This window comes from Elephantulus edwardii, unplaced genomic scaffold (assembly GCF_000299155.1).
Source record: "Elephantulus edwardii isolate Elephantulus edwardi_28Jun2011 unplaced genomic scaffold, EleEdw1.0 scaffold00017, whole genome shotgun sequence".
NCBI lineage: Eukaryota > Metazoa > Chordata > Mammalia > Macroscelidea > Macroscelididae > Elephantulus > Elephantulus edwardii.
Genome location: NW_006399767.1, coordinates 12,316,809 through 12,334,042, shown reverse-complemented (window position 1 = coordinate 12,334,042; position 17,234 = coordinate 12,316,809). Strand labels below are relative to the sequence as shown.

Below are 17,234 nucleotides of genomic sequence, written 5' to 3'. Positions count from 1 at the left end.
GTCAGGTTTTGTATCTTCCTGGGCAGAGTCGCTACACACGAGCTAACCTAGCTAGCAAAAAGGACAGAATTGAGTCACTTGAAAAAAGGCTTGAGGTTGGTATCCTTTTAAGATTCTAATTTAAATGTATTTTTTAAAAAACAAATTTTCCCATTTCCTTGGGAAGATATTTTTCTTGCTTTCCATATAATCATTCATATACACCGTGTTTTGTACATGTACTTTGTGTTTTATATAATTACTCATATACATTGTTTTCTATAATTAATTACCATTACTCTATGCCTATTCTCACCCTCTTTCTTCAGGCCCCTGTTGAACCTTTCCCATTCCTTCAACCCCCCACCAACTAACCTCTGCTGTCCCAATGATTTTCCCTTCTCTTTCATCTGCTCCCCTTCCCTCCACTCCCTTTTTAACATTTTACATATTTTACTCCATTATCCTCCTATTTTCACAGTAGTGGCCTTACATAGACCTAATTGTCTTTGCAATTCTCCACACTGATGGATTGGTTCCACTTTGGCTGCCTTTACTGATTTTTCAGAATTGATAGTCTTCATGACTAAAAGGGCTGCCTGTCATGTTGGCCACAGGTCAGTCTGACTTTCAGATTTGGGAGCAAGGAGCCAAGAAGTTAATGTTAGTCACACAGAGTAATGTCGATCAGTAGTTGATTTTCTCTAAAGGAAGAATCTCAGTGGTATGAAGGAATTTTCTCTCTATAGCCAAGAGATCAAATATAAGGAAATCAGATGCCTTTCTGTCCTCCATGAGTCCTGTGAGTTTAAGTTACAGAGTACACGAGCTGTGTTACCCAGGCAGTAGCTTCCATGAGTTTTCTTGTCTATAAAATGTGCTAACTGCACTTCCATGGCATGTGGTTTTTAATACGATCTGAATGTTTTGAATACCAGGACATGTGTAGGCACTTTGCCAGTGGCCTGTCACTTGTGGCTCGCAGACCATCAGGCTGCCTTTTGGATTTGTAACAGTAGTCTTCAATCTTTAAGGATGTTTCTGAGGCCAGAATGGAATGGGAAGGAGAAAGGGAGCTTCAGGCAACCATATGCACTAGTGGCCTCAGTTTCCTCTCTTAAGTGATTCCAAGTTACTCCTTACAGAAAGCAGCCTTGAAAAGAATTTCATTTATTATTAAAATCAGAAATTAAAGACTCACTTGAGGTGGCTGGGGCTTTTTTTGTAGGACTGGGGAATTGAGCAGGATAAAAGATCATTTAATTGGAAGGTGATCTGAATCTTAATTTTATGTTTACGATCATAGGTATAAACATCTGTTAGCTAGCACTGTTAACCTTTTGTTATTTAGGGTTTAACTTGTTTGTAAAGTTGTTGTCTTGGGTAGGCACAGTTCAAGCAACCCAGTGTTGTTGGCTGTTTTAGTTGTTCTGCTTGTTCCCAGCAGAGGGTGCTGTTGCTCTGTTTTAAATTCAGAGCTAAAGGCAGGTAGAGTAGTCCATCAGTGGTTAAATTATAAGTTAATTTTCTGTGTATAGGCTTAGTTTTTTTTATATACATGGTTCTTAGAAGTGTAATTCTGATCTCAGGTCAGCATAACAATTGATTGGAAAGCCATTTGGAGAAAGCTTCCTTATAATGTTTATATATAAATACTTAGTTCTCTCACTTAGTTTGAAGGTCTTAATTGAAGTGGGTAAATGTTTTTGGCCTCAGATGGCCGGAACATTTTGTGCTGTTTGAAAATTTTTTTAAAAGTTTTCCTCTAAATCACATTTACTTTGTTGGAGCACTAACTTTCATAGCAGCAAATAAATGTGTCACAAAGTGAGTAGTGCCATAAAGTACAGTGATTTTTATTTCTATGTTGAATTGGTCTTGTGAGTTTTGAAGGGGAAAAAAATAGAGAAAGAACCACTGCTGTTCTTCTGGAGATTTATTTGGGTCATTTATGAGCAGCCATTAAAAACATGTGGTTCTCTTTGTTCAGTTCAATACCAGGAACTGAAGTCTTCCGTTGAACTATTTTTGTTGAAAGATTGGTGATTTTGGAAGAATATTCATAAAACAGTCCCAACTAATTTTTCTTATTTTGACTCTTGGTTAGCTTACTTTATCATTTACCCAACTAAACCAAAACTGAGCTTAATGCTGTTGAGTTGATTCCAAATCACAGTGACCCCTCAGGAGAGAGTAGAACTGCCCAGCAAGGTTTCTGGGGTTATAAATCTTTCCAAAAGCAAACTGCTTTTATCTCCTTTCCGAGTCAGCAGTGGCTGGTGGGTTTGAACTGTCAGCCTTTCCATTAACAACCGAGTGCTTAACCACTGTGGTTGCTCAACTAGTTACTTTTAAAAAATACTTAATCATAGCCTTTAATTTAGTAAACTGCACTTACTTCAAATGAAAGGTCATTTAAATCTTTAAAAAGAATAAAAGAAACTCCAAGACCCAAACAAACAAATCCCTGTTTTCTTTTATCCATCCCTAATTCAGAGCTAGATTTCTCTGACGCTTATTTTAGTGTTTGAAGGCACAGTTCTCCTGGTTTGAAATACATAAATATTTTATTGCAATTGTGGTAATTCTTTCATCATTTTAGTTGATTGCTAAATTATAAACATTATTCAAAGCTTGTTGTGGGGAAGGAACTCTAGTTATATTGTATAAACTAAATGCTATACTGAAATTATCCCCTCCGCTTTTCGGTTCAGAGAGAGCTGCCTCTCTGTACAGGCCCATTGTACCATGGCTGTCATTGTGTTTGATTTTTGCTGCCATGAACCCTGGAACAGTGAATCTAAATTAGGACCCTATCACAGTCTATCAAGTAAGATGAAATCCAGGTTTGTCATGGTAGTTGTGTCTCCTAAACGGATTAAAAAAATATGCCCTGAGGTTTTTATTGGAACTAGTTTTTGAGCCGTAATTCATGATCTGCTCCTCCCCCATATTAATATTTGAAATTTAGAGCTTTTATGAAAATCCTTAAGATACTAATTTAAAACTAATAGAACCATCTCAGATTCCTGTAGAATGCGACGGGGGTGCAAGGAATCTGTTAAATAATGAAATAGAATAAAAATAGAGTCAGAGAGCAGCAGTAAGTGGAAATGACTTCTAAGTTGTAACCTAGTCCATGTATTTTATATTGGTTTGGAGGCAGAGTTGACTTTAAAACCTTGCCGGACATTTTGTGTAGAGTGAAACAGTGCAACAAACACAGAAATGATAGCTATTAATCAGAAAAGGAAAATGTAGTATGCTGAAGCTATTTTATCGTGGTACCAAAAAGCCCTGTATGTCGTCAGCCCTTCTGTGAGGGATGGCAGGTGTGTGATGGGAAAGGAGGGTGGCCGCTGTTTACAACGATGCCCCAGATTAGTAAGACGGGCTTAATTGTACTGTGCTTTTCTTTTTAAGGGAGGCATGACTAGAATGAATTTTAGGGGGAAAAGAACACCTTACTGAATAGTTAATAAAGCTTTAGTACTTTATTTACTCATTCCTTTTACTTAGGATTTACTATGTGTCAGACACTGCTCTAGGCCCTGTGGACAGAGCCGTGAAGAAGGCGCTATCTGCTCATAATGGAACTCAGTTATCTGGGAAAAGCTTAATGTGGAGAACCTAATTTTTTGGTGATGCTAGTTACATGAGTCATTACTGTATTTGGAAGTGCAAATAGAATTTGAAGTGTTCTAATTTGTTTCCACTTTAAGTGGAAATAGGAAATCATCTGAAGACATAATTATTTTGAGTGAAATAATTTCCAGTAGGTGCAAAAGTGAAATGAGAAGTCTGAATTTAGCCCTGCCATTAAATTTAATAGTATTTGAAATAGTATCTACACTGCTGTGTTGAGGAAGTTTGGCTGAAAAGTAGATTTTGTCATGTTAGCTATAAAAATGGAAAAGCCTTCCTTAGAGATGGAAACTAGGTCCAGAAGTAATACTTCTCCTGGTATTTTACTGGCACCGTCAACTTAGTCAAGAAGTATTATGTAACACTGACTTCTTGGAAATAAAATATAAAAGAACACAGATAACACATTTAAAATCCTGCTTGGTGTATTTGTTGAACTCCATGAGGACGTCTGACTTTATGTAATGGTTATATTTCAGCAAAATTGGCTGTACAACACATCCCATTTTCCCAGTGATTTTCATTATAAAGTCAATTATTTTTATGCAGGGGGGGGAAAAACTGCCTTTAACACTTTTTTCTAAGACTAAACTATTTTCTGCTTTGAATTTTTGTTGAAATGTGTTTTTGAGTAATAGAAAATATTTTAATAAAATAGGAAGAAAACAATTTAGGGAGCGTAGCTTTAGATAGTTAGTGGGACTCATATGTCCCAAAGGGTCTCTGATGCTAGAGTTAAGGGAGTGAAGTCAGTTTCTTCAGATTCACACAGTTATATAGGCCCCACCAGATGGAAGTACACTTTAAACCCTAGATGGAGACAGTGTAGTACTTGCTATGTTCCATGAGTTTCAGGGGCTAAAAAGTGAAAGTTTAGGATAAGCAGCATTTGGCAGTCCAGTGAAGAGGTTAGTTTTGTTACTGTTAGGTGCTCTTGAGCTGACCAAGACTCATAGCCTGTGAACAACAGATCTGAAACTTGAGCTATCCTGAACCATCCTTGTAATCTCCACTGTGCTTAAGCCGGTTGCTGGCGTCACTGTGTCAGTCCATCTCTCTGAGGGTCTTCCTCTTTCTCTGACCCTACCTTAACCCAGGATGATGTCTTTCCAGTGACTGGTCCCCTTCTGACAAGATTCCCTCAGTATGTGAGATGAAATTTCTTGCCTCTGAAGAGTGCCCTGGTTGCACTTTCTCCAAAGCAGATTTGTTTGTTCTTTCAGCAGTTCATGGTATATTCAGTGTTCTTTGTTGCCACTACCACCACAGTTGAAAGGCATATATGGTCTCTTGTGTATGTGTACGTTAAGTGTTAAGTAGGTGGTGTGAGTTAAGGAGAGGCGTGCACAGTATTTTGGAATACTGTATAAATTTTTAACTTTTATTCTCGGATGTGACCACTAAAGGCAATACTGGCACGCTCCAGATTATGATCAAGATCCGTTAAGTGTACCTCTAAGTCAGATTTGAGGTTAGATTGGGACAAGTGCATATGGTTCCTATTTAGCCTTGCTTTAGTGCAAGAAAAGGCTAAAACCCATAATTTAAAAGCTACACATGCAGCAGGTAAAGATGATTGTGATGAAGCGGTTGTGAGTTCAAAGTGAGGGCATATTTACATAATATTAAAGGGCAAGTAAGTCAGACATTCTTAATCCTGGAGACTTAACTGATCTTGGTAGGTTTCTTAGTGGTCTCTTGCAGGACACCATGAGCTGAGCCAGAGGGATTTTGTTAGGTTCTATGTTGAGTTGTTTGTTTCATGCAGTTCATCTGTTTCATTCCTAACTTACGCACATGTAAAGTGCTCTTGGCATGGCTTTATTAAAGTACATTAGTGCTCTGGAAAGGATTTTTGGTTGTGTAAGTATGTGTGAGATTTGTTAAGAGTTCTTCTAAGATTAATGCATTAGGAACTAGGCATTCTGTTTGTGACTACTGAGAAGTCACTACAAATTTCTTGGCGATCGTTTTCTTTGCTTTTATAAAATTAGGCTAATATTTATGTTACTACTTAGCTTGCTCATCAGGGATGCAAACTGATGGTAACGCTGATAAGTAGTGACAATAATCAGTTCCTTGGACCTGAACCTCATCAGTATGGAGAAGGTTCAGTAATTAAATTTAATGCTAGTGAGCAATATAAAGATTAAAGGGGAGTCATTCATGGACTCTTGTTGCTTGCTTGCAAACATTTTGATGATTGAACCACATCTTTACCATTATAGGATCATATTGCTGAATGTAGACTACGATGTGGAGCTGCCATTAACTGTGTATTTAAAGTACCCTTCAGCTCATTTTTCCAGTGGTATAAGGTTATATTTTGGCCCCTAAGCAAAGGGTTTGAGTGAAGGATGCTCTTAATGTTCTGAACCTCACTGTAACAGACTTAACTGAAGACAGTATTGGAGACCCAAGGATAATGTGTTTATTTTGGAATTACTTAAGCTTAGTAACCTTAACAAACTTAGTGAGCTTAAAAGTAACAATTACACTTTTATAAGTCCCATACAGCCCCCTTTTGTAATGACCCGAGGAAACACTTATGGTTCCACTGATTCATCTCCTGGGGACCATCAGTTTTCCATTGGTCTCTGGCCAGTCTTTTTTAGACAGTTTCTCTTCTATGCATTTAAGAAATAACATGTGTAGGCATTTTTCTAAAAATAATACCTATGCTTTGTAGGAAATTTAAAAGAAAAAAGAAATACAAAGAAGAAAATAAGTAACACATAAGCTTACCTTCCAGACATAATCACTTTTAACATTTTGGGATCTGTGTACTTAAAGTTTGTTTTTTTCCTTCATATGAAGATAAAGATAGGAAAATGTTTAATACTAGATTTGGCTCATCATGTACTGCTTTTAAACTTTACTAGTCTGATATTGTAGATGCCTTTTTTTAAAAAAAAAAAAAAAGAAAGAAACGACCACTAATTTAAAATCTATGACAGATTAGTCTTGATGAAATTTTGACATTAATTATATTTCACCATACTTCTTAAAAATTATTAAATGTCACCTGTTTTTCCCCTTAAGATATTTTCAAGAGGCATTCATTTTCCTGTAGTTTTATAGATTATTAAGAAATTAGAAATTTTTACATACAAACTGGGGAAAAATAGCAACGTTCCTTAAGTGTTGAGCACATTCTCTTAAATGGAAGCATTCAGCTCAATGTCTTCATCAGGGAAAACTGACAGAGAATCATTAGTTAAGGCCCACAGTGATTTGTTTCTTAAGTTGGTGTTTCTTGGTGGCATAAAGCTTGAATTTCTTAGTTATATTTGCCCTTCTAGGAGTTGCGGTGGGAACACATTTAGTTTATTAACAGTAGATAGGACATTATTGGGTTTTTTTCTCTATTATTTATTCATTGTTGCATATTTTCTCTCCACTTCCCTCCATCTCCTCCAGCCCACCCTGCGATGCACCCCTTGTTCTAGATTATTCTCATACATATAGTAGACAAGTAGGACTTTGAAGTAGGTCAGAACTGTGTAGCTTTATCCCTTACTGGATGTGGGCTTCAACCTGTCAGATTTCCCTCCCTGTAAAATTTGGGTGGACAGTAGTTTCTGTGAGCCTTTTAACGGTGCAGATGGTTAAATACTGTACCATTAATTGAAAGGTAGGGGGCTCTGAAAACCTCGTGGTAGGAACCTACACCGCAATCCCAAAGGCAGGCAGTTCAAATCCCCTATATGCTCTGCAAGAGAAGGCTAGACAGTCTCCTCCTGCGCCTCCAGAAACCCACCAGAGGATCAGCTGTGGTTCATTTCTGACTCAGTGACACACAACAGCAACCACAATTGAGAGGCTGGCAGTTCAGAACCACCTGTAGGTGTCTAGGAAGACAGGTCTGGTGATCTGCTTTTGAAAGGGCCTATGGAATAGGATTTTTTTTTTAAAATTCCTGTGGGATACAGTCTGCACATAGGGGCTCTTATGAGTCAGAATCAACTAGATAGCAACCAGCGATGTAGTTCCTGTCTCGTGAGAAACTTCTGTGCTTGCCTAATAGCAATTTTGGGAGCAGGTGGGAGTTGCGGAGCCAACCCAGAAACTCAGGGTTTGATTTACCAGCTGCTCAGGGGGAGAAAGGTGGACAGTTTCCTCTCACATGATTTGTTGCCGCTGAAAACCCACTGGAGGTTCTACTATGTGTTGGTTACAACTTGATGGCGCTCAACAATAGCAAGTTTCAGTAAATGAGAACTTTCACATTTGAGAATGTGAAAATCTCACAAATAGAATTGTCTCTTTAGATCTGTGTCATCCTTAGAATGAGTTACTTAAAAATGGAATTAAACTTAGTTTTGATACTGTGTGGTGTGAAGAAATATCTACACCTTGAAAACAAAGTGGCTGATATTTATAAATTTTGATGAATGTTTGAAATTTGAGACATGGGTAAATCTTTTAGGAGGGATATTATTTTATTGAGTTAGGACTTAGAGTTAGATTTTGGTTGCTATTAATTTTACATAATTGTAGATTTTATGCCATGTTATGCATTTTGATGTATTGAATATACAAATATAAATATTTGACAATATTTTATAACTTTTAGTGTTTCTTATGTTGATGTTTAATGATTTCAGTATACGGTATTAAGTTAATTTGCCTTTAGAGTATATATTGAATTAGCTTTTTTAAAAAAACATCTTTTATTCTGGGAATTTTCATAAAGTCTCATGTATCATCTATAACAACCATTAAATTCTAGCCATTCTTGTTTAATCTGCCATTCCTTCTTTTGTCCCAATTACATTGAAGCAAATTTTAGGCATCTTAGAGAATTACAGACATAATGGGAAACTCTGATGGCACAATCCTTAGGGTTGCACTGCTAACTGCTGCCTTAGCAGTTTGAACTCACCAGCTCCTGTAATGAATATTGTTGTTGTTATGTGCCGTCGAGTCGCTTGCAACTCATAGCGACCCTATGTACAACAGCTCTAAACTCTCCTCTGTCCTGTGTCAATCTCACTGTCTCTGACACACTCATCCCGATTGCCCCAGTCACCGCATCAATCCATCTCCCAGAGGGCCTTCCCCTCCTGCGCCTGCCCTCCACCCTCCCAAGCATGTTGTCCTTCTCCAAGGACTGGTCCTTTCTTACAACATGACCAAAGGATGTCAGACGAAGACTCAGAATCCTTGCCTCCAAGGAGCAGCCCTGTTTAACCCTCTCCAGGATGAATCTGTTTGTTTTCTTAGCAGTCCATGGCACCCTCAGCACTCTTCTCCAACACCAAAGCTCAAAAGCATCAATTCTCCTTCTAGCCTCCCTTGTCATTGTCCAGCTCTCTGATGCATAACAAGTGATTGCAAAGACCTTGGCCTGTAGCAGACACACCTTAGTCTCCAGAGACACACCGTTGCTCTTGCGTACTTTAGAGAGGTTCCTAACAGCAGACTTTCCCAATCGCAATATGTCTTTTAATTTCGTGGCTGATGGTGCCAAGAGTGTTTGTTGATTGTGGAGCCAAGCAGACTAAAGCTGTGAACAATCTTAGTCTCTTCACCATCTATCCTGATGCTACCAGTTGGTCCAGTGGTGACAATCTTTGTCTTCTTGACATAGAGTCTCAATCCATATTGAAGGCCGTAATGAATACACATGGATAATCTCCTCCTGTAGGATTTACAGTCTCAGAAAACCAGCTGTGCGTGGGTGCAACTCAAGCAGTGATTTTTTTTTTTTAATTTTAGTTTTTATTAATTTTAATGAACATTTATAGAGATTTTGGATTTTCATTCATTCATTGTTGTACTTTTCTCCCTGCCCACCCCTCCCCCCCAAGTTTGCTCTTCTCTTTGAAAAGTAAAAGAAAAATTCTTTCATTGGTATACAGTCCACCACCAACACCACCCGCCCCCCACTCCAAGTACACTCAACTAGGCAACCTTCATTCTGGACTCTTGTGATAACCATAATACCCTATCATATATCTCATTTAACCGGTTCTCTCCCTCGTCAAGCAGTGAGTTTTTTGACAGACATAGAGAATGCATGATAGTTGCTTGGCTTCTCTTGACCTTTGTGTGTAGATACATTCTCATTCATCTTCTGTTTTGAAGTAACACTGATGCGGTTCAGTAAGCTCTGAAGTGTTTATTTCACTGTTTCAGTAAACACTGAAGTGCTTTGCAAAAATAATGATGGTTAAGTTTATATGTCAGCTTGGGTAGGCTCACTGGTTTACCTTCCAGTTATGTGTCCTCATCCTTCATTGTGATCTGATATGATCACCTTTTATTTTCTCCTAATACCGATTGTCCTGGAACCTAACCATATTGATAAGTGAGTAGTGGCTGTCCTTTTTTGTCTTTTAAAGCTCTTAGAAACATTTATTTGGTTGAGAGCCTAAATTTTCCTGTTTCCTGTCTTTTAAGCAGTGTTGCTACTGTGTGTACATGAGAGGGGAATTGGGCCTGATGTAAAGTACTTTGCCCCATATGTGCATGTACATTTGTGTTTGAGAATTGTTGACTAGGAAAAGATCAGAATTTATAGATTGGTGTTTTCCTCCTAAAGTATATTAATTATATACAGAGTTTTGAAAATATATTGGACTACCTCATAGGTTGAAGATTTTGCAAAACATATCAATGTCTTCCTCCATAGTTTTATAGATGTCACAGAGAAGATAAAAATTTATATTAAAAACTGTTATCAGTTTCTTTGTTGTATTTGTAAAGGCTAACTTTATATAGTTACTTTACTAAATTAGTTTTTTCCTGTACTTAAAATATTTTTTGCCTGTAATTTTATTTCCCTCTTTCCTTGGAAACTTAGCACGCTATTTGAGCCAAGAGACTTTAAAAAAAAAAAAAGCTTGAGTTAAATTAAGTAAGATTGTTGGCATTAAGTGGAAAACTAGCACCTTTGATGTTTAAAAAGTCCCTAGTGATTTAGGAATAGTAAACAACTGAACTGTATGTTTGAAATGAGGTCATTGCCAGATGGACTCATTGCTAGCAAGTCTGAGCTGACTTATAGCTGACCCTCCACACAGGTTTCCAAGGCTGAAAATGACATGAGAGGAGCTGGCTCATCTTTCTCGCTCTGAGCCATTGATGAATTTGAACTCTCAGAGAGATGTAGCCTTTAGGTTGACAGCGCAGCTCTGTGTGAACAAGACCACCAGAATATCCTTCCAAGATAAAAAACTCAAATCATTGCTATCAGGTCAGAACCAACTCATGGCTGACCCTGTAGTGGGTGTCCAAGGCTGAAGACTGCTCGTCTTCATCCTTTGGAGCCACTGGTGGATTTGAACAACCAGAGTTGCTGCCTCTGGGTTAACAGTGCAGCTCCCTGCAGACTGTGCTGTCAGGGCTCCCTCAGTAAGATGAAATATGCCTTGATTACTAATGTAGTACTCTCTGAGCATGGGTATTCTGTATAGGGTTTTCACCAAATTGGAAATTGAATATACATAAAGTATAGTTTACTTGGTTCCATAGTTAACACTCTTGGTAACAGCAGCCAGGAAATCAGGAGATGAATTGCATTGGGAAAGTCAGCGACCTCTCAAGAGTACTGAAGAGCAGCGACATCAGGCTGGAGACTAAGGTGTGCCTGATCTAGACTGTAGTCTTCACAATTACGTGCCAAGCATCGGAGAGTTAGACAGTGAATAGGGATGATAGGAAGAGAATTGATGCCTTTGAGCTGTGGTGCTGGAGGAGTGTTGAATATACCATGGACTGCTAGAAGAACAAACAGGTTTGTCCTAGAGAGGGTGAAGCCAGAAGGCTCCTTGGGGTCAAGGATTCTGAAGCTTCGTCTGATGTACTTTGGCATGTTGCAAGGAAGGACTGGTCTTTGAAGAGGGACATCATGTTTGGGAGAATGGAAGGACAGTGCAGGAGAGGAAGACCCTCAATGAGATGGATCATATCTGTGATTGGGGTGGTGGGAATGAGTGTGTTTGAGACGGCGAGGTTGGCACAGGATAAAACGGTGTTTAGGCCTCTTGTACATAGGGTCGCTATGAGTCTCAAGCGACTCGATGACACATAATAACAACAATAGTATAGTTAATTGAATTTTCTTAACCAGTAAAAATGATAGTTTATGTGACCAATTTTGAGAAAGCACTATAGGCTTAAATTGTATGTTGTTTAGGTTTTTGGATTGTGTTTTTTAGTCCACATGTGATCGTGAGTGTCCAGTGTGTTGTATTGTACTGTAGTACAAGGAGGTTGATGGAACCTGTGGATTTGGTGATTCACTCACTTACTAGGAATGAAGACTAAGCTTGGTTGATGTCATCTTTTGTAATGTTGGAGTAAAACAGAGTTTTTCCATCCTGAATGCTTTTAAAATTAATAATCACTTATAATGCTTTTCATTTAAGATAATTGCTATTGTTGTCTGCTTTTGAGTCGGAACTTTTGAACTTCCAGTGGGTTTTCAGAGGCAGTAAATCACACAAAAGATTGCCCAGCTGTCTTCCGTGGAGCAACTGGTGGATTTGAACCATGTGCCTTTGGGACTGCAGTGCAGCTTCCTAGTAATTAAAAGAATCCATCAATTTTAATAGTTTTAAAGGAATTCTAGCTTATTCAGAACTTTGACATGTTAAGTAGATGGAATATTACTTAATGTACTAGATTTATATGGCAAAAGTAAATTTTTGAATTCTAGTTGAGAAAGGATTGTATGAATAGTAGTGGAAACCATTTTCAGAATATAAGGAGAAATTATTCCTGTACTTCGAAATCAAACCTTCTTGGGATTGAATCATGGGTAAAGTTATAAAGATAGTTTTTGGAACTAGTGTGTAGGAGTTGGAATCTCTGGCGGCTAGAATCCAAGAGAAAGATGGGCAGTCTCCTTCTGTGTGATTTACAACCTCTGAAAATGGCCTGGAGTGTCAGCTGTGGGCTGGTTCTGACTTGATGGAAATGAGTAGAGTATAAAACTCTGTAGATGCAGGATGCAGGACAAAACTTTTTTTTCCTGTTTTTTTTTTTAATTAATTTTAATGAAAATTTATGGAGACTGGATTTCCATTCATTCGTTGTTGCACTTTTCTCCCTGCCCTCCCCCCGCCCCCCAGTATACTCTTCTCTTTGAAAAGAGAAAGAAAAATTATTTCATTGTTTTACAATCCCTCACCCCAAGTCCACTCCACTATGCGGCCTTCGTTCTGGACTCCCGTCATGACAAAAAGACCTAATCACATATCCTTTTTAAACAGTTTTCTCCCTAATCTGTTTCCATACAGTATACATTATTTATCCCATCTTTCTCAGTGTCCCCCCAACCCTGATGTCAATCCTGTTTTATAACAGAGGACAAAAACTCTTAAGCCTAATTTTGTGCTATGTGTGTTGAGGTACAAAGATCTATAGTGTATGTTAGTCTTGCAGAATAGAGATGACCCAGTGGTTCATCTTTTTTTTTAACCCTATCATGTAGCCTGCCTTTCTCATATGTGTTGATGTGCCTTTCCCCAAACCCCAGATAAACAGAGGCCACATGACCACAGAAGCCAAGAGAGCAGCAAAAATGGAAAAGAAGATGAAAATTTTGCTTGGAGGTTATCAGTCTCGTGCTATGGGGCTCATGAAACAGTGGAATGACTTATGGGACCAAATCGAGCAGGCTTACCTGGAGCTACGCACTTTTGAAGAATTGAAAAAACATGAAGATTCTGCTATTCCCCGGAGGTTGGAGGTAACATTACGTTTTATTGTTTTACAGCATTGCTTAGAATGAATGTTGTAAATATCAGTCCTTTTATCCTCCCCCCCCCCCATGCCACAAAGCTATATCTGAAGTTGATATGATTAGGATTTTTTCAGTATAAGCTTTAGGAATTTTTTTACTTCCCAGTCTAGAATTGCCTGAGCATATGTGGATATGAAGCTATAAAGATTATTCCTTTTCTCGTTTCATATATAGATGTAAAACAAATTCTTGTGGTTTATCCCCCTGAAATTTAATTGCATCCCATTGTTGCTACTTTCTGAGGTAAATTAAAATAACTCTTTTTGCTTTATAACATAGGATACTGGAAACAGAGAGCTAGTTATTCTAGAGAATCAGATTCCTTCAGCGAGTCTGGGACGAATGTATTCAGACTTAACCTCAAGTGTGCGTGACACAGATGTACTCTGTGATAGCTTTTGCCCAAACACAGGGCGGTCAGGGATGATTTGAAATGCATTTGTGGGTATTGATAACAATGAGGACTTATTTATTTGAGATAGCAGCAGAGATTTTTACAAGATAGATATTACTATCTTAAATGTTTTTTTAAATTGTTATTTGTGTATGTGTGTGTGTATTGTCAAATCGGATCTGACTGGTACAGGAGGAGATTGTCCCATCTTCTCCAGCAGAGCATCTGGTGGATACAAGAGAGTAGTCTTAATGCTGTGCTCAAAGTATGGCCGTAGTACTGGTTTTATAGCAGTATTTTATTTCTCTTTGCGAAAGATTTACCTCTTAAAGGGTCATGACCCAGTTAATTGTTTGCCAGATAGTAAAATGCCATAATGTGTTTTTAATTTTTTTATTAAATTTACCTATGAAATGATCATTTAATATTTATATTTTTATCTCTTCAAGTGTCTAAAAGAAGATGTTCAGCGACAGCAAGACAGAGAAAAGGAGCTTCAAAATAGATATGCTGATTTGCTGCTGGAGAAAGAGAATTTAAAGTCAAAATTCTGAAGCACAGTTTACAATTTGTCACAGGATGAATTAATTGCTGGTTTTCCTGCTCTGGAAGGCTGAAACTTAAGTTTATCTTCATTGACAAATTTGCCCACAATCTGTGGTTTTCCTGTTGTTTATTTTAAATGATATCCATCTTACAAATTCTGTGTATAAAGACTCTTAACTCCACAGGACATTTTAGGGTTTAAATTATTAAGATGAACATTGTTCTAAGAAGTGTCATATTTGCAAAATTTTTAAATGTTGGCTTTTCATTAAAAAAAAAAAAAAAGCCCAGTTTTAAACTGTTGCCTGTGAGTAATCTCATGAATAAAACCAAAACATGAAAAATTGAGAATGTAGCCTTTTGTTGTTTCAGGTAATCGGATACTTACAGTGCTCATAAGCCAGCTAATACATGCTGTGTGTCATATTTAATGAGTAACCCTAGGGAAATCAATACAGTGATCAACTTACATCGTTGAGAGGCAATACTTTTGTGGCTTTTTTTTAACCATTTGAGCATATAGCCTGGTGATATCTGTATACATACATTGACAAGATTATCTTTTTAATATCTCAATTCTACCACCCCACAACCCCAGCCTAGGCTTCTTGTGCTATATGAAAGGAGAATGTTCCTATGGAACCTTTTATAAATTTAAATGGTCTAAAGCAAACAAATGGTTGATTATGTGGAAAAAATAGTTGAGTGTTCTCAAACCCAAAAGATAGCTTACAAAATAGCATAAAAACTCTAAAACAACACAGTTGTTCATTGGCAAAGTTCAAAGTTATGGGTGGCTTTAAACTGAGATACTGAGTGTAATTCCTACTGAGGAGGCTGGTGACACCGCCCTTGTTGTTGAGGGTGCGTGTCGTCTCCTTAACCTCTTATACATGCTGAATGTTCGATCCCCTTACACTGCTCCCTCCCAGAGCAAAACCAGATAAAATGAAAATGGCGTAAGGTGCACTTCCAAGAAGTGAGGGTACTTGGATCCTATTAGGTAGCATCTCTTCCCTATCTGGCTACTTAGTTTATAGATTAGGACTCAAAAAGTTTAATATTTCTCAACTTGCTATTTTTGCGGTAGTGGTTTTGTTTTTATAGGTAAATTTTAAGAGTCATCAAACTTTATTAAAGCTCTGCATTTCATTTAAGTCAGTCATCCAAGTGTATGATTTGGGGAATGGATAAAAGTATACAGTTGATAGGAAATGATTTAGGAGATTTCATACAAGCCGGCAATGTATAGGGCTCACCGGAAGCATTTGTTCAGTCTTAGAATGCTAGGGCCTGAAAGGAAAACAAGAAAGGATTCATTTAGTGACTATATACCCAGTGCCTGAGTCCTAGAGATTGACTAGGAAGTAAAGCCGCCATAGTTCTGGCCTGTGGGAATGACAGACAAAATGCAAATGTGTATTAAATGAGTCTGATGTGCCGGGTACACACTGAGGAATTGGAGATGGGCAGTTAAGACACATGAAATTCTTGCCCTCATGGAGATGATGTTGAGGTAGACTGTGGTGGGGCTGAGAGGGGAGACACTAACATACATAAAAGGGAAAAGGACCATATTGGGATTTTAGATTCTGTAGAGGAAATGAAGGTAGGTTGATGTGAGAGAGTACCTGGGTAGAAACCTTAGATTGAGCAATTGAACTCTGAGGAGGCAGCGTTTAAGATAACCTTGGACTCTGGCTAACATTTTGAAGAATTGAATGAAGAACCTTGTGCTCATGTGGAAGCTGTCCACAGTCCATGAACCAGTCAATTGACCAGAAAAAGGGGATGCTGTGTAAGATAAAATCAGGAAAGCTGTATGGCGATGTATCTTTTTCAACATACTTAATTCAGTTTGTATGCTGAGAGAAAAAACAACAAACCATGGCATCAAGTTTGGAGGAAGACTGCTTAACAACCAGCAATATGCAGATGACACAACCTTGCTAGTGTCAAACATACAAACAAAATGAACATTTGACAAAAGCCAGAGACACTAACCTCTAGCTTAATTATCTTCAATATTAAGAAAACAAAATCATCACAACCTGTAAGCAACATCTTGATAAATAGAGAAAAATTTGAAAGTCTTAAAAAGATTTTATTTTACTTGGATCCACAATGTGGTCAAGAAACCAAATGACATTGGGCAGATCTGCCAAGGGCCTCTTTAAAATGACGAAGAGCAAGGATTTCACTTTGAGGACCAAGGTTTACCTGACATTTTCACTTGCCTCAGATGCTTTCGAGTTGTGGTGCTGGAGAAGAGTCTTGAACATACTGCCAAAAAACCAAATAGGTCTATCTTTGAGAGGGTGAAACCAAGTCTCTCCTTGGAGGCTAGGATTTTGAAGCTCCGTCTCACTTTGGGCACATGGCCAGGAAAGATCGGTCCTTGGAGAAGGACATCATGCTTGGAAGAGTGGACAAGACAGCGCAGGAGAGGGAGACCCCCGATGAGATAGATTGATACAGTGACTGGGGCGATGCGGTTGGTGTGTCGAAATTAGTGAGACTGGCTCAGGACGGAAGGGTTCAGAGCTGCTGTACATAGGCTCACTATATACATCGCAGGTGACTTAATGGCACATAACTATAATCACATACTATGACAGATTTGGAAGCAGGAATGGCATCCACTTCCTAAACAACATGCCTCCAGAAACTGATAAATACCGATAGTTATAGAGGAGCTTTTCAGGCCTTTTGTTCATAGGGTCACTATGACTTGTGCTTGACTCAAAGGCAATCAACAACAACAACAACATGTTTGTGAAAGTGAACAGTAAGTAAGGACGACTTTGAAAAGAGTAATGTCTTTGAATTGTGCAGGGAGGCATAATCCTTAGGGAGTTAGGACCAGTTCAAAGGCCACACTTCTAGTAGTTTGAATCTACCAGTTGCATTTCATGT

The 17,234-nt window shown here is 38.2% G+C and overlaps 1 protein-coding gene across 1 annotated transcript in view; it reads left to right on the top strand.

Moving 5' to 3' along the window:
• The window catches only part of CDC5L (cell division cycle 5-like), a 61,141-nt gene extending 46,815 nt beyond the window's left edge, over nt 1-14,326 (top strand). The window contains exons 14-16 of the mRNA XM_006882132.1: nt 6-95; nt 13,112-13,324; nt 14,222-14,326. Coding sequence (XP_006882194.1) covers nt 6-95; nt 13,112-13,324; nt 14,222-14,326 — 408 coding nt within the window. The remainder of the gene's footprint in view (nt 1-5; nt 96-13,111; nt 13,325-14,221) is intronic.
• The last annotated feature ends 2,908 nt before the right edge of the window (nt 14,327-17,234 follow it).